Source organism: Coturnix japonica, chromosome 1 (assembly GCF_054131305.1).
Source record: "Coturnix japonica strain WE chromosome 1, WE-NBRP24, whole genome shotgun sequence".
Lineage (NCBI taxonomy): Eukaryota > Metazoa > Chordata > Aves > Galliformes > Phasianidae > Coturnix > Coturnix japonica.
Window position 1 is genome coordinate 162,562,727 of NC_140663.1, and position 22,873 is coordinate 162,585,599.

Here is a 22,873-nt window from a genome sequence, read left to right on the forward strand (position 1 = left end):
TACATTTGTGCTCCACATACCCCTTTGCTCTGTAGCTTCCTCCTGTCTGTGGGCAATGACTAGCAATTTAAAAGCTGGTCCAGCTTTAAAACCAGGCTGAATTGTAATCTAATGACTTCACAGTAAAGGAATTCATGCTTCTATTCTGATGATTTGGTAGAACTCCCTGATAATTCCTGGCATGATCAGTGTTGTTAGCCAGTAGCTTGTTATTGGTAGTAACACTTGGCACCTATCATTGTGATTGTTGAGAGTGCTTAATTTAGGTTTTGGGAGGTCAGGCTTTTTTTGGTAACACATAATCCCTAGACTGTGCATGCGTGTGGATAGGTGGATGAGTAATGCAAAGTAATTGCTTCACCTGAATTGTTTCCTAATATTCTTCTGTGTTCTTTTTATAAAGGGAAGGGTATTGTGCCAAATAACGTAACCCGCAGGCCAAGCTTCGAAGGATCGAGCGAATCTTTTCCGTCCTACCATCAGATCAGTAATGCAGCCTATGAAGGGACAGGCTTTGCAGCTGAAGGTGCAAACATGCTGACTGAAGTCCCACGGCCATACATGGACTATTTAATCTCTGCTTCGCAGTCTACTGCTATGAATGCACCTGTACAGCGACCCTCTGGCGTAGGCACTCACAGCACACCAACAAGCCATCAGCAGAAAACATACCCTGCAAGTATTGAATCTTCTGTGATTAATTATCCCGTGTCTAATCACAACAGCCCAGCCTTGCAGCTGCAGGCCTCCCATGGCTCCAGCAGCCAACATTATAGTAGGCAGCACATGATGGTGCAGGGGGAACCCATGGGGTATGGTGTTCAGCGGAGTCCATCCTTCCAAAACAAGATGCAGCAGGAGGGAGGCTACGCCAATCTCCCAAATAAAGGGGCAGTTGTTCAGAATAATGCTAGTCATGCATTTCAGCAGGCACCAGCAAGCCTGTATATGTCACATTCTCATCACAAACAGACAAGTCCTCCCTCCCATCAAATGCACGTGATATCTAGAGGTCCAGCATTTGGTAACGATTTTTCAGACAGCCCACCACAAAATCTATTAACTCCATCTAGAAATAGCCTAAACATGGACCTCTATGACATTAATAACCCTCAAGTTCAGCAGTGGCAGGCAGCGACGCCTTCACGGCGAGATTCTTTACAAAACCCAGGAATAGAATCATCTCCACGGCAACACGTGTCCTTCAGACCTGATGCCTCAGTGCCAAGCAGAACAAACTCCTTTAACAACCATCAGCAACAACCGCAAGTGACCGTGTCTATGAGACAGGTTCCTCCAGGAAAACCTGATCCTTCCATTGCATCTCCAAATACAATCACAGCGGTCACATCTGCTCATATTCTCCAGCCAGTGAAGAGCATGCGAGTGATGAGACCTGAGCCTCAGACTGCAGTGGGACCTTCCCATCCTGGTTGGTTACCTGCCCAGGCACCGGCCGTGGATGGCCTAGAGATCATTGAACAGCACGTGCCAGCTGTTGGAGCAGCCAACGCCTATCAACTAGATGTGGATTATGGTAACCAGGAGCTGCGGTGTCCACCACCACCGTATCCCAAGCACTTGTTAATTCCCGGCAGCTCTGAGCAGTTTGATATCAATTGCTTGTGCATGGGTGTGGAGCAGACCCTGCGTGTAGTCCCCAGTTCAACGTGCAATAAGGCTGAGGAGAACAGTGAGAGAAATGACAAAAACAGCAAAAACACTAAAGCTGAAAAACCAGGCAAGGATAAAAAGCAGATCCAGACATCTCCGGTGCCTGTGAGAAAAAATGGCAAGGATGAGGAAAAGCGAGAATCCCGAATAAAGAGCTACTCACCATTTGCTTTCAAGTTCTATATGGAGCAGCATGTAGAAAATGTCATAAAAACCTACCAGCAGAAAATCAACAGAAGATTACAATTGGAGCAAGAAATGGCTAAAGTAATTATTATTATTTTTTAATATAATAAATAGGGTCAAATTAATTATTACTATCTTAAGTCACTCAAAAAAAGGTATAAAGGCGAGTTCTCTGGGAAGTGATAATAGCTGTTCAACGCCTCCCTTTACCAGACTGTTTTCACTTAGAGGCCTGGGTGCAGATCTGGGAGACTGTTTGAAAAAGCTGAGACAGAATGTAGTATGTCCTCATACAAGAGAAGTAAAATAAAGCAGGGGCATCCACAATAGGAAAGTATTACGTTTGCATAGGAAAGGACTCAGCAGCCAGGTCTGAGACCATGGTAATACTGACAATACTTTCCAGCCCTTGAAAAAATCTGAGAAAGGCTTTCTCTTTGCTCCAGTTCTTCCTGCCTATTACATGATAGCAGCTGCTTATTCACCAAAGCCACAGTTTAATTTGGCAGTAGATTTACTATGCTATATTTTCCCTTGAATATCTAATACCTGACTGAAAGTTGTCTCTTGAACATATGTTAGTAATAATACCATGCAAGTAATCATCTCTTGGCCAGCTGAAATGATCTTGGGATCCTTGCTGGAATTTGTTCTAGGCGCGGGTCTCAGTGAGGTGCACTTTGAGAGCTTCATTCACGTCTCGTAGTAGCGCTCAAACTGAGCTGACTCACTGATAGGGCTGTCTGAAGGCAAGCTGCCAAGTTCTGATGATTGCTCTGGTAGTTCTGTTTGTAATTTTTAAACATGGAAATTTTGTATTTTTTCTCCCTTCAGGTGCCATTAGCTAGAATATGACTAGTCTACTTTTGTGTTTAAGGATAAGCTTTAATGAAAGCTATCATTAATACATGATGGGTAATAACTTACCTGACCTTCCCTAGAACTGGTTAGGGTCAATTAATTTGATTCTCACATTGCTCTCCCTCTATGGAAATATTCAAGACCTGTCTGGTGCTTATCTGTGCATCTGTTGTAGGGAGCCTGCTTTAGCAGGGGGGTTGGCCTCAGTGATCTCCTGAGGTCCCTTCCAACCCCTGTGATTCTGCTCAAGAAAATCTGGTGGTTTGCTTGCCAAGGTTACATTTGATGCTTCTAAAAATCTCTTGAAAGGTCAATATAGTAGTGGTAGTTCATAGTTTGTCCTCAGTGCAACTATAGGTTGTTTTGTACTGCTTGGATTTAGTGAATATTTTCCTGAGACTGAGAAAGTTGGGGAGCGGTCTCTAAAGAAGTAAGAAAAGAAACTAACAGCATCAGTTCTGTTTTGGCCCTTCAGCTTTTGTTCACTTCATAACTCAAAGATAACTATAAACAGAAAACAGCTCCTTCCCCTAGCAACCTCATTTCTGGCTGGAATAACACACCACAAACTCAAGAGGTTTTGGCCATCTGAATATCGCATTATTCTAGAATTAACCAAGAATACAGCACAGTAATTGTTATGCGTTAAAGCAATAAACGCTTCCTTTAGTATGGATTGAGGTACCCTACCTGTTCTGCGAGTTTTTTCATGCTTAATTCACATGGATTTCATTTTTATGCTGTGGGGATCTTGCTGCTTAGTCTGGCTGCCCACTTTTCATTCTTAATGGCCTCGATTGCAGGTGTGAAATGAAAACTTCAGTCAAAGCAGCAGCCTTATGGGTGAATACTTAAGGGGTCTTTAGCCTGCTTCTCAGTCAGCTTCATCTCCATCCACCATTCCCCCCATTGCCTCTTCCCATCACTCACTGATCTTCCTCTCAAAATGCTTATTTTCACTTATTTCAGTTCAAGATAAATGTTATTCAAAAGGAGGGGGGTCTGCTGCAGACAGGGAATTCTGAGGATCCTGGAAATCAGCGCAGGGGCTTCTGCTGGTGAAGGCTGCTCGTGTTCTCAGACAGGCACTGAAGGCAGAATTGTGCAGGCTCTGTCTTGAAGCATGGGGGAAGTCCAGCTGGGTACTTCTCCCCCTTTCCAGGAGATGTTCCCCTTCAGACATGTGAAATGTTACTTTTAATTACTGTAAGACTCTATGGGGCAGAAGGTGTCTGGACAAGCCAGCTTTGTTACTGTTCAGGTTCAAAGGGAAAAAAAGTACATTTAAAAGAGAAATGGGATCTGGATCTTGGCTTCAGTGTATGGGAGGAGGCCAGAGCTGAGGGCTGTATACATATATTTTGGGAGGGAAGTTAGGGATCTGCCAAGTGTGAGAGTGGAGGTTCTGTACAACAGAGGAGGAAAAATGGTTTTGAAGGAAGAGGGTTCCCAAGATACTTTGTCAAAAACAGTTTCTTAATTGCTATGAAAAAAAGCAACTGCTCGGTAGGGAGGTTTCATGTGAGTTGCACTGGAGAGCTATTACTGAACCAAGGGTGCTGTTGTATCTCAGTTTAAGTTGTACTGCAGTGTGCAAACACATACTGGAGTGTATTGGTGAAATTTACAACTGAGAGTTAAAAACCAAATCTTGTGAGCAGATCTGTTATGTTCCCCTGATAGTATTGTTCCTTACCTTGTAGCTCAGGAGAATAAGAAACACATAGCAATCTCAGATACAGTAAATTCAGGTAGCAAGGAATGACAAATGAAACAGACAGACCAGAGACTGACTGTCTTCAGTATCTCATCTTGTTCTAGATTAATTTTTCTGAGGAATGTGTTTTAGGAATGCTAGTTTATTGTATTTTTTTATTGTTCTGTTGCTATGAATATAACCTTGCTAGCTGTTGTGGTTTGCTTTCCCTTATAAAGGCGGGCCTTTGTGAAGCAGAACAGGAACAAATGAGGAAAATTCTCTACCAGAAGGAATCCAACTACAACAGGCTTAAAAGGGCCAAAATGGACAAATCTATGTTTGTGAAAATCAAGACTCTGGGCATTGGTGCCTTTGGAGAAGTATGCCTGGCCTGCAAAGTGGATACTCACGCCCTGTATGCCATGAAAACTCTGCGTAAGAAGGATGTACTGAACCGGAACCAGGTGGCTCATGTCAAAGCAGAAAGGGACATACTTGCTGAGGCAGACAACGAGTGGGTGGTTAAACTCTATTATTCCTTCCAAGATAAAGAGAACTTGTACTTTGTAATGGACTACATCCCTGGAGGGGATATGATGAGTCTGCTGATTCGGATGGAAGTCTTTCCAGAGCGTCTTGCTAGATTTTATATTGCAGAGCTCACTTTGGCTATCGAGAGTGTACACAAAATGGGTTTTATTCATAGAGACATCAAGCCTGACAACATTCTGATAGACCTCGATGGGCATATCAAACTGACTGACTTCGGACTGTGTACAGGATTCAGGTGGACTCACAATTCAAAATACTACCAGAAAGGTTAGTGTTCTTAGCCTTTATTTGCACTTTTTGTCTTGAAACAAAGCTGCCTCGTGGCAGAAATGTCAGGGAATTATGATGGGTTTGACTTACTCGTTCTGTTTGTTTCTAGTCTTTTGTTCCCATTACTTTTCAAATCCCTGACAGTAGTTTGGTTGACTGCTGCAGTGGCAGCAGTTTTTCAGTTCATACTTGTTTGGAGGGTCTCTGTTGGTAGTGAAAGAATTTAATCCCAGATTTAAAGTAATCCAGGTACCTCTTGTGCGTGCCATTGAGGAGAACTGGAATATGTCAGCAAAAAGATTATGAACAATTGGTATAGCTGATCTAAATGTATTCTGTTGCTTTCTGTATCTCCCATATGGGAGCATACTTCCTTGTGTTGAGACAGAAATGTTCTGCTGGTTATGGAAAACCAATTGGGAAGAAGGCAGAAAACATTGCCTTGGGTTTAGAGTTGTGCTGTTCTTCAGTGATGTTAGAAGATGGCAAACTAAATCTGGGTAAATGCTTTTCTCTTTACATGTTGTGTTTTATGACTGTAATTGTATATTTTCTCTCCCACTTGAAAGGGAGTCATATCAGACAGGACAGCATGGAGCCCAGTGATCTTTGGGATGATGTGTCCAATTGTAGATGTGGAGATAGGCTGAAGACATTGGAACAAAGAGCTAAGAAGCAACATCAGAGATGTCTAGCCCACTCCTTAGTTGGAACCCCTAATTACATTGCTCCTGAAGTCCTGCTTCGTAAAGGTAGATACTCTCTATTTATCTCCTGTTTAAATAATCATCAATATTTTGAAATACTCTTTTTTTTTTTTTTTCTTTTCTTTCCCCCCCCCACCCCCCCTTAATTTGCTGCTTTGGAAGTTTGGCATTGTGAAGTCCATAGACTGTCTCAGGTTAAGGAGAACAGATTTCTGTACATGTCTGCTGATCAGCTTCACAATGCTGACGTTAAATGTAATTGTGCCTTGTCCATCTCCATATCTCTTCACTCTGAGGCCTTTGAAGGGGACTGCTAATATGTCAGATGTGTTGGCAGTGCTGTTTCTCAGGTTTAAAGTCAATAATCTGTACTCGTAGACTGTGACCACTATTGAGTTTACAAATAGCAGCAATTAGCCATCTGATTGTTTAGAATCATCTGTTTAGATGGATCACTTCAGTATAGCTGATAAAAACTCGTGGATACGAATTCTCCAGATTCCCAGTCAGAATCTTGAGGAAACAAAATGAAGTCTTACACAAGTTAACTTAAAATTTAACTACACTTAAAAGCTGTGCTTGAGGAATGTAAACAGTGCTCTGTGACTATCCGTGACAGACTTGTTCACCATAGTAAGGAGATCAGACATTCAGAGTTGTCTGCAACCCAGACCCTAAGGCTTATCTCTACTGTTTTCAATTCTTGAGATTTCAGGTTAGATTCTACAGCATCCAGTAACAAAATCTCCATTGAATTCAGTGTTCAAGTCCTCCATTCCTTTTGAAGATCTCAAAGCTTTATCTTACTTTTCTGAGCAATTAAGTGTTTTAACTTGTTCCTCTGCGCTTGGAACTTGCTCAAAAGGTCATACTTATCTCTAGTCTGGCTTTGTCTTTCAGCCGCCTCTCAGACCCATAATGTCAGCTCCACTGAACCTAGAGGGGGACATTGGTCATTAAGCATTTTGTGTTCTTTGAGGGCCAGTATATGCTGTGAAGTGATAGAACTGTGCGGTGGTCTTGAAAAAAAAAAACAAAAACAACAAGCTTCATTCTTCCTAATGATGTGGTTTCCCCACTTACTGTTGTTGAGAATTAAATATATTGAGAATGCTAACACAACAGTGTTAGATCTTTATTGACAACATTAGACTGTATGCCAGCAAGAAGAAGCATTATATGACAAGGTTGAGTCAAGAGTACTTTGGTTTTGGCTCACTTGTTTGTGACAAGGTAGAAGTCTGTGTTGCAAGTTCTGATCTTTATCTGCTAGAGGAAATAGTAGCTCTGTGACTCTCTGTGACTGGTGGAGGACAACCTTTTGACTTGCCTTTCAGGATACACCCAGCTCTGTGACTGGTGGAGTGTTGGTGTGATCCTCTTTGAGATGTTAGTGGGACAGCCTCCTTTTCTGGCTCCTACACCTACAGAAACCCAACTGAAGGTAAGTGGAATTTCTGTGGTCGCAAACTTTTAACCTTTTCCATCTTTTCTCCACCATGTACAGACGCATCCCCTCTTGTATTGGAGAAAGGAGCTGTCATTATAAAAGCTTGATTTTAAATAGTTCTGTGCAGGGACAAAACCTTTTGCAATCAATGAAGGTGTTGGATGTCAAACCAGAACTGACTCGTCCAATTGCACAGATGGTTGCTAGTTTTGTGAATCTTTTCTGCATTATTTTGGTTTCTGGAGCACAGGTTCATCCATATCAATTACGTAGGGTGCGTATCAGGTTTGAGCAAGCTGATACAGTAATGATAATGTCAGATGGCAGTGTGAGAGTTTCAAAGTTAAGCAGTCAGTAGTTTTTATTAGAAGGACTGTATCTCATAACCAATTTTCTACAATTTGGAGACTGAATGAAGCAATGCCTTCAAGACACTCCATGAACTAATAGTCTTTTTTTATAATGTAATTGCTTCTTCTGTTCACTCTCTGACAATGTTTCTTGATTTGTCAAAGAAATCTTTTAGCAGCTGATGCTATCAAATCATTGGGTTCTTGATCCTCTAAAATAATTAACCAGGATGTGAACTGACAAGTTTCATGTGTACTTCTGTACAGTTAGTTTTGACAAAACGATCAGAAGTTTTCTGCTTCCAGGATTAGAAGTTGTTTAATACCATTCTCATCCTCAGGTGATAAATTGGGAAAGCACACTGCACATCCCCTCACAGATCAAGCTAAGCCCTGAAGCAGCGGATCTCATCACGAAGCTGTGTTGCGCAGCTGAGGATAGGCTTGGAAGAAATGGAGCAGATGATATTAAGGCCCACTCTTTCTTTCACTCTATGGACTTCTCTACTGATATCCGTAGGCAACCAGCTCCTTATGTTCCAAAGATCAGCCATCCAATGGACACTTCAAATTTTGATCCAGTTGAAGAAGAAAGTCCTTGGAATGATGCTAGTGGTGACAGCACCAGGACATGGGATCCATTAGCCTCCTCCAACAGCAAGCACACCGAGCATGCCTTTTATGAGTTTACTTTCCGAAGGTTCTTCGATGACAACGGGTATCCATTCAGGTATCCCAAACCTTCTGGAATGGAAGTTGGCCAGTCTGAGAAATCCAGTGTAGAGGACAAAGACATGGTGGATCAGACTGGAGCTTGTCAACCTGTATATGTGTAAATTATTGTATAGAGTACTCCAGATTAGACTAATCTCAAATCCAGTAGGGCCTTTAACTGATCCTTTGGGAGCTGATCCTGCAGTGCTTGTTCGTGTCTAACTTCAGATGAAGCTGAAGTCATCCTGGGGAGTCAGAAACTTGCAGGGCCAGGTCCTAAAAATGGCACTCTTGGAAGTTCAGGTCAGTTTTACTGTAAATAACTTTGTCGATAATTACACTTGAAGTCCTGGTCTTCACCAAAATCTGCAAGGCCAGAAGTCTGTTGTTTCTGGGCCTGTTTTTATTTGAGGTCAGCATCCCCCTACTCAGATAACATCTACAGATTTCTGCATCTGTCAGCATTATTTTTTAAATGAATAAAGAGCACTTATATTTTGTTTATAGCAGGGTGTTTTTTTTCCTACTAAATTATAGGGATTAACTTTGACAAATCATGCTGCTGTTCTTCTTTTCTACATTTTTATTTTATCCATAGCACTTATTTCACATTTAGGAAAACGCGTAAAGCTGAAGAACGTGTGATGAAAGGTCTCTGTGCAATAATGTAAGAAAGGAAAAAAGAGGGAAAAAAAAGGAAAAAAAAAAAAAAAAAGGAAAAATGAAAAAAAAAACACAATAAAAAAGTCAGCTCTCTCATTTCCTTAATTTACTGATGCCATTATATTCGCACCATGATTTTTGTTTATTGTATGTATTTTCCACATTTCAAAATGGTGACATAACCTTAAAGCTGCTTGATTTCCTTCTGCTTGTTGGAATGTAATAGAAAGTGTGAGCAGGCGACTATTTGGGTGTGATTTCACTGTCTAGCGTGTGAAGAATGTTGCATGAGCAGTGTTTTTCTATTTGAAATGGCCTTTTCTTGCCATTCACAGGCAGGTCCTGTGGATCCGTTTTTACTGAGGGTCTGAAATTAGACCGTTTTAAACCGTGTGTTGATAATGTATCGTGTGGATGGTTTCTTCTTATGATTGTATCCAGTACTAATTTTGTTAAACAGATTGATAACTGCAGAGTGATTTTGTGGTCTGATGCAGTGGATCATTTCAGTAACCATTTGTCATGGGCACACACGTTTCCCCACGAAGGATCGATAGCGAGACTGTTGTCAGGAGGCAGGTCAGTGGCAGCAGGCCGGGTCTGGCCCCTTCACATGGCATGCAGCACAACCTTCCTTGTTTAACGCTGTCCGTAACGCAGAGCACCAATGCCAGCATGGAGCTCAGCGTCCTCAGAACAGAAGGGCTCAAGCTGTGCTCCTGCAGCACACAGACCCTCAGTGCATTGGAGGGATGCGGCATTTCCAGCCAGCACCTCTCTCCTGTGTATCCCTGTAGGATCCCAGGGTTTTAGGCACCGCATCTGAAGGTGCTGGCGCTGCTGACAGGTCGTTCTGCCCTGTTGTCTTTAGAGAGGTGGTGGAGCACAGCAGTCCTTGGTTTCTGTCGGATCGTTGACATACTTTGAAATATCAATTCTTAACTATGTTAAAATACGCATTTTTCTTGTATGTATAAGTGAGAATTATTTGAGATGATATCAGAATACTAAAGTAATTAAGCCATACATATATGCATATATTATATATAAGTAAGTAAACACACACAAAAATCCTTAATTCAAATGAGTGTAACAGTCCTATTTAAGGTGATTGACATCATAACAGGTGAGGAAAACACTCCTTTCATGTGTTTTTGCTTCTTTTTTTGTTTGTTTTAAATCTGGAACCTTGTTATTTTTTCCATATATTGTTCCACGTATTATTCCTTAACGTTTTAGCATATCCTATCCAGTGTTTAGTTATCTAAGCAACGACATATGAGTTCATCAGCCTAAACTAAACAGAAAAGATTGTGTATTTGTTTACATTTGTATGAAAGGAATGTTCTGAGGTATGCAGTGCTTGTGTTGTGACAGTTCATGTAAGGTTCAGTATTACTGCTTTTTTTATATAGTAATGCCATTTTTTGTTATTTACATCTATTTGACATTCTTTCATGTGGTAGGTTCTTTCTCAGGAACTCAGTTTAACTGTTATTTATTGATATATCATTGCCTTTGAAAGCTTCTACTGGCACAATTTATTAAAAATCTGAATCAAAACCAAAGGTGCTTCATGTGTTCTTGGGAAGGATCGCTTCTACCTGTTCTGAAGTGGAATCTGTAAAGGGTCTGTTTTGTAACGTTAGTGATGGGTTTGAGCTTCAAACACAAGATCCGAATCTCACCTCTTTGTAGCATCTGGTGTAGGATTTCTGGGCACATTAAGGCAATTTTGATATCACAAAGTACATGGCATTGAATTCAGTGCTGTCACTTTCACAGCAGCGGTTCTTTGGAGCAGCCCTGGGGAGCTGTGCTTCCTTCCTGCTGTATTTCCCAAAGGTCAGTAATTCACTTTCAGGTGCAGAATCTTTGCAATTAAGCAAAAAAAGACCAAAAGGAAGTGATGATTCTGCACCTAACAGACTGCTTGTTCAGCATCTGTACTGCAGGGAACAACTACTGCCGTGTCACCCAACCAGGAGTTGAACTGGAAGTTACATCCTTTCAGCTTATCAGGCACCGTCTCCAGAAGGCTGCACCTTCTCACCCACCTCAGGGGAAAACAAGAAAAAAAAGGGCTTCTGCAGCCCTTCATCTCTGCGTTCTCTGGTGGGGCCAGGAAACAGCAGCAGCTCTTGGTAAGCACATTGTTCCCGGTTCAGGGAGAAAGAACTACCTGCAGAAGTTACAAGCTATAAGAAGTTATGACCCAGCCTGAATAACTTAAACTAAATGAAGGAAAAAAGCATTTGGCTTTCAAATGGAAATGCAAGAACAGGATTAGCCATGCAGGAAACGGGGCCATTGCCTGGAGCTGGGTGGAAAATCGGTCTCATAGCCTTCATAAAATTCTGTTCTCCTCCCTGCAGCTTACGGGGTATGAATTAACTGCTCTAAAGGCTTTCCTAGGGAAGCTGCGATGGGAATGGGCAGATAGAACACATAACCCGATTCCATCCCAAAATACAGAATCATTGGCAGAAAATAGCAACCGCTACTAAAAATATTATTAGAATTAAAAATATTACATCTTTCCCACAGGAAATAATCACAGGAATAGATAATGTAGGAATAGCAACCATTAATGCACACAAAAAAAAGTGTAAAAATGTTTTTCCTGGCAAAGAAATCTGCTGCAGCACGAACATGGAAGTTGGGACTTCCTCTGGTTTTTGGTCTGAGCAGTGAATGTACCCTGAGCAGTGCTGGGAAAAACAGAGTCCTGGGCTCGTTATCAATATCATTAATAAAAACAAACTGCGGATCTGATCTGCAAAGCTCTGGTCACCTTCTGCAAAGGCCGCAGTATCTCCAGGTCCAGCAGAAGCCTGGTGCTGTGGGCAGTTGAAGTTCATGCGGACTGATGGATGCACTGACTGTCCTTCAGCTGGGTGGAAAATGCCCATGAGTGCATCTTCTGGCTTCTGCATATTGGAGGAAATTGCTGTTAGAAGAATAGCCCCAGACACGTGACCTTCATTAAAATAAAGTGGGGCTGTATGCATCCAAGGCACAGGTGGGCAGGGGGAGACAGCTGATGGTACTGGATTGCAAATGGGAGGTGGGAGAAAGCCTTCAAAGCTGTTCCAGCCACTGTGAGTAGTTGATGTGGAACATTTGTGGGGATTTTGGGGGAGCACACAGTGTAAGATGTCCCATTCCAAGAGTGCTGCTGGGCAGGAGAGAGGCTGCAGGTGTGTGTATGGAGTGAGCTGGGCCTACAGCCCCTGGCATCATGCTGTGAGGGGAAGAACCAGAGTGTTCTCATTGGTAATGGTGAGGAGGCAAACACATACATCTGCAGGTGAGGGTGTTTGTTAGCACATACCAAGTCCTTTAGTCACCTTGAGGTTAATTGTTGTCTGCACAGCACAGCAAAGAGAGCACTGATGGCTTTGCATACATACAAAGAGTTACAAACCCTGGCACCAGACCCCAGCACAAGGACATGGATCTGTTGGGGTGAGCCCAGAGGAAGGCCACGAAAATGCTCGGAGGGCTGGAGCCCCTCTGCTGTGAAGACAGTCTGAGGGAGCTGGGTTTCTTCTGCCTGGAATCCAGGGAAATCTCAGTGTGGCTTTTCAGTGCATAGAAGGGGGTTGTGCAGAAGATGGAGAAAGAATTTTTGCCAGGGCTTATAGTGACATGATGAGGAGCAGTGGTTTGAAACTGAAAGGGAATAGATTTAGATTGGATATAAGGAAGAAATTGTTCTCTTTGAAGGCAGTGAGGCACTGGCACAGCTGCCCAGAGGGTGTGAGTGCCCCACTCTTCGGGGCATTCAAAGTCAGGTTGGATGGGGCCCTGGGCAGCCTCAGCTGTTGGTCAGTGGCCCTGCCCATGGCAGGGGGGTGGGGCTGGGTGGGCTTTGTGGTCCCTTCCAACTCAAACCCTTCTGTGATACCGTGCTACTAAGGCAGGTCTGTTAGGAGGCGGTGGCACAAACTGCCCAGCGAGGTGCTGCAGTCACCGTCCCTGGAGGCGTACAGGAAAGATGGAGATGTGGCACTGAGGGACGTGGTCAGTGGGCACGGTGGGGATGTGCTGATGGTTGGACTGGATGGTCTTGGAGGTCGTTTCCAACCTTAATGGTTCTACGATTCCAAAGGAATTCAATAAATAAAAGCAAGCATCTCCAAGAAGAAAGTCATTTTTCCATTCCCAGGGAGCCGGTGTGGGCGGGCTGCTTCACTCAGGGAACGTTGGTTGTGCTGCTGAAACCACGGGGGCAGAAAGATGCGAATCCAGAGATCAGGAACTGTTGGGTTTTGTTCTTCTTTTTCCCTCAATGAAAATGCTTTTAAAATGTCAAACGTCGGTTCGACACGAATGGAATCATTTAGGGAGGAACTTACTGATATCTTTACAATTACACTTCAAAAACATAAATATGGCGTGTCCAAAACTCAAAGCAGAAAAGCACAAAGAGGCCAAAAAAACAGAAATGAGCAGCTGTGAATAAGTCATTCTGATGTTTCCAGGCCAGGTTTTGGAAATATAATTTCTCAGAAATTTCCAGCTGCCTGTTCCAATTTAAGACCAAACGATCCTTTTTTTTTTTTTAATGTTCAACTTCCCACATACCAGGACCTGCCAATTAAAACTAGCTCTAAAAATAACAGAAGAGGTTGAACTGAATAATATCTGGAATAAAAAGGAGCTTAATTGACATCCTCGTCTTCCATGCAATGCTGATGTCACCTGTCTTCACCATAGCGTTGAAGAGCCATTAAGGTTGGAGTGACCACTAAGATCATCCAGTCCAACCATCAACCCAAAACCACGTCCCTTAGGCCACATCTCCACGTTTATTGAACACCTCCAGAGATGGTGACTCCACCACCTCCCTGGGCAGCCTGTTCTAACCTGTATCCCATTAGGGATCCCTGTATCCCATCTAGGGATGGTTCACAGCAGTGGTCATGCAGAGGTTGGTGACTGCGCGGGTGTCTAATCCACCCCTTGGCAGAGGATGCCCTGTGCTGGGTGATTCTCCAGGGCAAGCTGTACCTGTGGCCAAGGTGGGCCTTCTATAGATGAGCCCAGCCATGAGCAGCTTTGTGAAGTGCTGCTGTGAAACAAGAGGGTTCTGGGCTTTACCCAGGCCCACAGCTGGGGAGTTGACACCGCTGTACGCAGTTTGCTTTAATTTATAGAAACACTGTGGTTTGTTGTTTTGCAGTTTTTCTCTCTATTATGGTTCAACTCAGGGTAATGGTTGATGGCCGGGACATTTTGTTATTGTTGATTTCAAATTCAACTGTAGGGCAGCTTTTCTCAACGCAAGATAAAAAGTGACGTACGCACAAGGCGAGATGGTGATGTGAAAGCATTTCAAGGCCAGTTAGTTTGAGACACGCTGTCCTTATGCCAGTTTTAGTGAGTTGGAGGGAGAGAGCGTGTTGAATGGGAATGCAATGGGGATTAATGGTCATACATGACTTGTGGAAAATGGAGCAGAAAATGACTCCAGCTCCTGAAGTCAGGAGGTACCAGAAGGTTTCTGTCCGTGTTGAGCACGCTCTGGCTGAGCATGGCACATGAAGGCCTCAGGAAAGAGTTGCTTCCTAGCCAAAGCCAATTCCATATTCCCAAGTCTTGCTCCAGGCCTTGATAATTAATGCAGTGAGGACCTTGAAGCCCAATTGCTCAAAGTCACAGTGAAAGCTTTGGAGCAGGGCTTAGGCATGTCCTAGCACGGGTTTGCTGAGTGACAGTGCAGCAGCTGTGTCAATGGCTTTCACCTGGTGTTCAAGTTACATAAAATTGAGTCTAAAAATCTCCTGTGCAGGTGAGAAACTTGGTTGGAAGCTGCAAAATTGTAATTGTTTCGTTTGGAGATTGCTGTGAGGGATTTATAACAGCTGGTTCAGTAATCAGCTGATTTTAATCAGTGGTTTTGCCAAAGCAGAGTGTATTGCTGCCAGCACATTCCTGCCTGGTGCCTTCTCCTCCTCAGCTGTAGGACACCTTGACGTGACCCGGGGCGGCCCCAAGCTGCCCACTCTGAGTTCAGCACAAATACTGCCCTGAGCCCAAGGGTGGGCTGAGACTGGGACCCCTCTGAAAGTGAAGGAGAGCGGTGCCCAGCAGGAGGCAGAAAGAGGCGCTGGTTGGTGGCCTACGGAGTAACTTGTGTGTTCCCTCTCAAGGAAGAGCCGTGCTGTGGTGTGGGTGGTCGCAGGGAGGAACATTGCACAGCTCTGGCTTTTTTGTCTTCCTTCCTGACACACTGAAGTTCCTTTTGCAGACAAATGACTGACTTAAGTTAGACCGACAGCCTCGCTATTGCACAAGGCATCCTCATCCCATTATCATGAATTTAAACTGTTACTTTGCAGTTTCTGAGCATCAATATATGTGATCAGGCTGGATTCCCTTTTGAGAAACTCCAGTAAAGCACCAGCTTCTGCTGCTGGGCTCTGGCACAGCTCCCAGTTACTGAGCTGGGAATCGTATATACGAATCAGTAGTTGGCATTGCCCAAAACCATTTTCCTGTTGCACCATGGAACAGACCATTGGAATTTGCTGCCCTCTTTCGGGTGTGATAATTACTGCTCATCTCCATCCGCCAGCAGCTTCCGAGTTCTCTCAGAGTTACATTCCTTCTCCACCGCAGCTCTCCCAAACGCTTGAGCAGTGGGTTGATGGGTGGATGTCTCAGATGTCAGTCTCTGAGGGGAGGATAAATCCAGTTCCTGAAAGGCTCTTGGATGCAGCTGAGTCCTTAGTTACTTCTCGCCACAATATGGCCAGCTCTGGCAGCCCTCAGGTTGCCCTCACAAGCCAAAATCCCATGAGATCCTTGATTTCATAGGGCAAAGACACTTAAACACCAAGCCTTAACCCTACTCCTTACAAGCTGCCAAGGGTCTTTATTCAAGCTGATGCCAGGCTGGTATAAAATGAGATAAAGGATTGCGTACCTGACCAGCAGAACCCACTTTGTTAGATACAGCAAATGGTGGCTGAGCTCATTGGAGTAGTGGAGTAGAATTGCAGGGGGAGGTTTCTGCTTCAGAGCAATAAATGTTGGTGAAATTAAGAGTTTCCATGACAAGCCCCTCAGTAGTCTGATGAGACAGACAAGGGGATGAGAGAAACTTCTGTCTCCAGAGGGTGCAGAGGTCCAGAAGGAGCCACTGCCCCACACCGTGAAGTCTCTATAATAAGTGCTATCCTTAATAGCCACTGACCTAAGTGTTCCCACTTCAGCAGCCAAGGAGTCGAAAATTGTTCAGGAAACTTAATTTAATCCCTCAGGTCGGTGTCCTGCACATGAGTCACCTCCCTGGAGGTGTTGAGGAAATGTGGAGATGTGGCACTGAGGGACGTGGTTAGTGGCCGTGGTGGGGACGTGTTCATGGTCAGACTGGATGATCTTGGTGTTCTTTTCCAACCTTAATGGTTCTGTGATTCTACAGTTCCCAGTATCGAGCTGTGTGCTCCTGGGCTGCCTCCCCACAGAGCGCCTTAACCAGCCTTCACCTTCCAGAAACCTGTGGGTGAGGTACTCAGTTTTCATCCTAGATCTGTTTACATCAGGTATCACCTCACCACAACCAATGAGGCAGTGAAGAACATCTAACGCTGTGGGTGCTGACCGCCTCATGAGCTGGGCAGAGTGCTTGGTGTGTAGAACTAAACCATGATGGAGCCAAAGGTTATTCGTTTCACAGAGGCCTGATTACACTGGGAAGATGTTTCTCACAGGAACACTTAATACGTACTAGACTGGTCAAGCAGTGCTTAGTGATGGGGCCATCTTGTGGTGAGACTCCAACTGTCTAAACCAGACAGTAAGTCCACATCCTTGGGTTTGAAAGAATAATTTGAGACTCCCTCAACCTTTTTGACTTACTGACAGTATTTCAGATACTTTAAAATGCAGGCGACTGTGTAATAACTGCTTACATCAGATGCAGACTGGGCAAGGGCCTGCCAGCACTGCCACATGAGTCAGGTCCCAGGTCCCTGTTTCTGGTGGAACAGAAAAGAAAAACTAATTTTATCTTTTCAGGTAGATTTTAGAAACTTTTCAGACTTTCAACTTAATTGTCTTAGAATCATAGAATCATAGAATCTTGTAGTCTTATAGTTTTAAAACAACTCCACAGAAATGCTAAAACAAAACCAGAATATCCAATATCCAGCCTCTCTGAGTCCAGAAGGCTGCCACAGTCAGGGCCACCATCCTCATGAGAAGCTTGTGTGGCGTTAGCACCACAGGATGGAGTGTTCTGCCAAAACTGCCTTGTGAATGAAGGTGGAATGGAGCACCCTGCCCCTGGATGTCACCTTGCTATGAGTAGCGTCATGGCAGCATTTCGTGAGAATCAGCCTCCAGCAATGGCAGCTCTTGAAGGGATTTTTGTACTCTATCCTGCCCCAAAGGCAGTTCTGTACTGAAGCCTTCCAAGAATGGAGGCTGTCAAAAGAGCAATGACAGAGCAAACCACGCATGGTCATAGTATGACTCTTGTCACAGATGTCCAAATGTCCCAGTAGGAAACCTCCTTCACCACTTTGTCTGGCATGTAAATCTCTTCAATTCCCAGCAGAGACAAACAAAATCCAACTCATCACGACACCTTCTTGCTTACACGTATTTCTCCCTCCTTTATCCGTACCATGTTTTACGACTCCTCAAAGGCATGCCTGGGTGATAGCACATTCTCACTCTAACTCAAGCTAAAGGACAGATTTTAGTCAGCATTGCTGTGCAGAAAATGTCACTTCCAGACATCATAGATGCCTGGCTTCTCTGTCACACCAAAACCTCCCCCACTGTGGCCTCTTGAGCAATTAGTGCCTCAGGACGACCATCCTCTGAGAGCACCAGCAGCCCTATCACTGAGGCTAACACAACTACCTCAACAGCTCCGGTCTGTTGGCTCCGTTGCTCCCTTTCCAATGACACTTCATGTCGAATTACTGAACAATGTGCTGGCAGATGCTGCAGCTCAGAATAACGCTGTCAGGTGATTTGTGTATGTAGAATTTCTGCTGGTGAAGATGAGTAATCCAACATTCTCATTTCTTACCTTAAAATCCCACTCAGAATATTTTCCCTGTGGCAAGTTGTTAATAGATTATCAGCTTGGTTTTGAAATACAATCTGTCAGAGCATCTATAAATGACATAAAGATGTTGATTAGCAATTAGGATCACTGCCTTATTTATCCAAAGCAGGACCCTTACATACTGTTAGGGGTTGCATAGGACAACTGCTTTCAATTTTTTAAATTCACATTATTTGCTTACAAATGTTTTTTAATTAAGGGTTAAGCAGACTTAAACTTGGTATTTTTTCATATGCTGTGTAATCAAGCTGGCTTCTAAGGGTAACACCTCCAAAATCTCCAGATCAAACCTGGCCCAACCCCAGGTGAGTACAGGGACACTGGTGAGTGCAGGGCGGCCCATCAGGAGTCCTGGCTCAGAGCTTTTCCTTTGGAACAGATTGCACATTGCCATTGATTCAGTCTGTAGACTTAATTGTTTGCTATGTGTGTTCCTTTGAGTGGTGAACACAAAAGGACGCTCACCTAGGAGACCCAACACCTCACATCGCAATGGGATATTTTGGTATGTGACTGCCCAAGCAAATTGTTCAGTATTTGCTTTTCTGGCAGTCACAAAATAAAACTGTTCTGTGATTCAAGTGGTCCCCTCCATTTAGATGTACTGAGGGACGTGGTTTAGTGGGAAGAACTGGTGGTAGGTGGATGGTTGGGCTGGATGGTCTTGGAGTTCTTTTCCAACTTCGGTGATTCCTATGAGTCCACGATTAAGTACATCTAAGCCTTCACCCCAGGAAACAAATGGATATAACTTGTTTATCAGATTTCATCTGAATAAGCGTGTGAATGTAAACTCACTGGCAACTTCACACATGGGCAGCTAGCAATAAATCAGTGCTGAAACAATTTTTAGCATTAGATCCTTTAATACTCTGCTTAACTGTGAAAGGAGAGAAAGAAGGCCATAAAAAGTGTATCATTTTACCTAATGGTTCCCTTTGATTCTTATTTATTTGACCGAGCTTGCTAACACTTAACTAGCAGCTTTCTGCACAAGACAAAAAGGACCCAGCAGTGACTTAATAACTGTAATAGAATACTCCGAAAGGGAGAAGTAATTCATATATTTTTTTAGACTTTCAGGACACTGTTTAGAGAAATTAAGAATGAGAATTGAAATGACAAAATGGAAAGGAACCGGTTAAAAATACAAAAATATAACAGAGATTTATGCAGTAACTGATGAAATTAAGAACAGGTGCTACAGGGTTGTATATTAATTTCATTATTGTTGAAGAGAGCACCATCTGGAAAGGGAAATATTAGATAACAAATCTGCAGATCATACAAGTAAATTAATTATCTTAAGAACCAGGAGCAGGCCATGGTAATCAAGAGAGGTTTAATAGGAATATGTGAATGGACAACCTGATATCAGATGAAAATTCAGTGGTGACAAACACAACAAAAATAAGCACTGGAGACAAAAATATAAATGATCTGTGCACGTTCGAAGGGTCTAAACTAATTCGGTCATCTCAAGGAGAGCACCTGTGCATGGATGCAGGCAGCTGACTGAAGACTGCTGCTAAACATTGAGCCCAGCCATGAGAGCATGTAGGTAGAATGTTGTGATGGTCAGATCCGAGGGATATTGTCACATGGAAGTTCTGCCCAGCACATCCTCTCTCATTTTCTTCTTTTGACAGAGGTGAAAAGAGCAGAGTGAGGAGGGGTGTTACGAGGGAGAGCCGTGGGGTCACCAGGCTGCACTGACAGATAGAGGACTGCACAGCACTGCTCCAGGCATGGTATTTAAAACACAAAAGGATGAAGATGAATTGTGTATAAGGTAAAAGTTCACAAATATTGTTCTATATTTCTACACCCAAAAGTTAATACTTTTGTCCTTGGAAAGGTCAGAAAGGAACTACAAGATCATCCAGTCCAACCCACCTCCCATCATCATTGCTACCACAAGCCGCTAAACCATATCTTGTAGCTCCTAATCCAGATGACTCTTGAACACTGCCAGGGATGGAGACTCCACCACCTCCCTGGGCAGCCATTCCAGTGCCTGACCACTCTCTGAGAGAAAAGCTCTTTCTTATGTCTAATCTAAACCTCCTCTGGTACAGCTTGTGGCCATTTCCTCAGGTCCTGTTTGTGGCTTGGGAGAAGAGGCCAAGCCCCTCCTCATCACAACCTCCCTTCAGGAAGTTGTAGAGTGCAATGAGGTCTCCCCTGAGCCTTCTACAGGCTAAGACTGGACTTCTCCCAGGTAACAGCAACAGGGCAAGAGGGAACGGCCTTAAGTTGTCTCTGGGGGGGCTCAGGTTGGATATCAGGAAACATTTCTTCTCCACAACAGTGGTGAGGCAGTAGCACAGGTAGGTTGAACACTGTAGTTGTTCAAGAAATGAGGAGATGCGACACTGAGGAATGTGGTTAATGGACTTGGTGGAGATGGGTTGATGATCTTAGTGACTGGATGATCTTAGTGGTCTTTTCCAAAGTCCCTGCCCACCGCCCTGTGGTGCAGCCCCTTTCCCTCACCCCCAGCCGCCCCTCCCCTGACAGCTCCATGCCGTTCCCTGTCGCTGTCACACAGAGCAGAGCTCAGCGCTGCCCCTCCGCTCCCTGTGAGGAGCTGCAGCCGCCATCAGGCCTCCCCTCAGCCTGCCCTGCTCTGGGCTGAGCACAACAGGGGCCTCAGCTGCTCTGCATGTCCTCCAGATCTTTCCCCATCCCTGTAGCCCTCCTTTGGACACTCTCTTGATGGTTTTTGTTTGTTTGGTTGTTGTTTATTTATTTATTTGTTTATTTTACCGTGGTGCCCACTGTGAAGGGCTGGGAAACAAGCCTGAGTTAGGTACATAAGCAGATAAGGCATACATTCATAAAGGGCAGTTAATCTTAGTATGCAGCTGCTTGAGGTTTCCAAGGCCCTACTGTAAAATGGAGAAAAATGGAATTCCTGTCTGAAATTCATTAGGAACTTCTTTACATCCATTTACCTGCACTGTCCCAGGCAGGGCTGATTCTAGCACTGAGACAACCTGCAGTGATGCCCTTGAGGGACTGGTGATGGAAAATAGAGATGGTATTTCTGCTACATAGACCTTATTGCAAAGGGGCATGTCAAGGGATGGGAAGCCTGAAAATAGAGCCATTTATAATACTTCTACAAATGGCTTGAGAACAAAAATAGAGCACACTAATAAAATCTGCAAATCATATTCAGTAAAAAGGAAAATGTCAGTGACTGATGCGTGGAATAACAGAAATAGAATGAAGTTTCTTACCATAAGACTTCTGGGATTAACACCCTAAAATTCCTGCTGTAACACACCTGTGTTTATCAGGTGATCCAGCGAGGATTAAGGCACTAAAACATCACAGACATACAACTAGAGGAGGCAACCTTATGACTTTGGTGAATGTATTTCTAACAGAGCTATAGAAAAAGCAGTGGCCTTGTACATTGCAGCCTTACTGCTCAGGTGGCCACTTCTGAGCAGATCAACTCATGGTAGAAGAAGTGCTGGCAGGATCAAAGGGACAGAATGTATTTATGGGAAGTAACCCCCTTCTAGTTCTATAGGAACTAGCAAAATGATGAATGAGGGCAACACGACTTTCTAAACATACCTAGAATAAACACTAAGAAGGAAGAAAATCTAATGAGGATAAGGAATAATATCTACTCCTGTGTCAGCAAGCTGGCTGCAAATAGAGTGAAAGTAAAGCAGGAAATCAGAAGGATGGCAGCTCCTAGAAGTCACACTCTGGAACAGTTGTTCAATAAGAGACATAAGGACAAGAAACTTGGGTCCTTTATTTTTATGCAGGACAGCAAGAACTTGACTCATAAGCTACCAAGAGAAAGGAAAAGCCCTCTCCTAAGCAAGTGGCTTTGGGAATAACCTACTGGAGTAGGAAGCCTAGGAGCAGGTATCCTAAGAGCAGAGCCATAACAGAATGATCTCTTAAAGACTAAAGCTCTGCAGACTATGCTAATCAAGCGGGTGACTTAATCTTGTGTGAATTACACATACATGAAACAAGTAGGTGTCTACAGATAGTAGCCTAAAATACCCTGGTACTGCATCAATCCCATTCAGATCGGCAAGTTTGCCTTCATGTCAGTTTGAGATGAAAGAGGCAGTAAGCTGGTAAGCTGAGTCTGCTTTGTGTTTGCTTGGACATGCTCTCAGGCTGGCTATTAGGAAAAAATTATTCCCATAAAGACTGAGGAGGTATTGGAACAGGCTGCCGGGGATTCACCATCCCTGGAGGTGTTCAAGAAACCTGGAGATGTGGCACTGAGGGACATGGTCTATTGGGCACAGTGTGATGGGTTGATGGCGGGGCTAGATAATCCTAGTGGTCTTCTCCAACCTTAATGACTCTCTGATTCTATTGTACACCTGCTACATGAAGATTGTAAAGTGTTTGCTATATAGATAAAACAGGCAGGCTCGAAACTATCATCCTAATATTGACTATACCAGTAAAGTTTTCCTAAATACCACAGAGAAGCACAGTAGAATTCAGTAAAAGAAGGAGAACATACATGTTTTCCAGTTACTACTGATAAATGTCCATATGAATTATATGGGAAATATTCTAGACAAATAGTCACAAATCCTGAAGGTCAAAACTGCTCAACTTGGCAACTGCTGTGTGCTCCATCTTTCTCAGTGCACTGAGGTT

General features: G+C 43.7%; 1 protein-coding gene across 1 annotated transcript in view; it reads left to right on the plus strand.

Moving 5' to 3' along the window:
• The window catches only part of LATS2 (large tumor suppressor kinase 2), a 48,553-nt gene extending 37,859 nt beyond the window's left edge, over positions 1–10,694 (plus strand). Inside the window, exons 4-8 of the mRNA XM_015852159.3 lie at positions 404–1,941; positions 4,657–5,239; positions 5,812–5,994; positions 7,287–7,393; positions 8,091–10,694. Of these exons, the coding sequence (XP_015707645.2) occupies positions 404–1,941; positions 4,657–5,239; positions 5,812–5,994; positions 7,287–7,393; positions 8,091–8,585 (2,906 nt within the window). The 3' untranslated portion in view covers positions 8,586–10,694. The remainder of the gene's footprint in view (positions 1–403; positions 1,942–4,656; positions 5,240–5,811; positions 5,995–7,286; positions 7,394–8,090) is intronic.
• Positions 10,695–22,873: the final 12,179 nt, after the last annotated feature.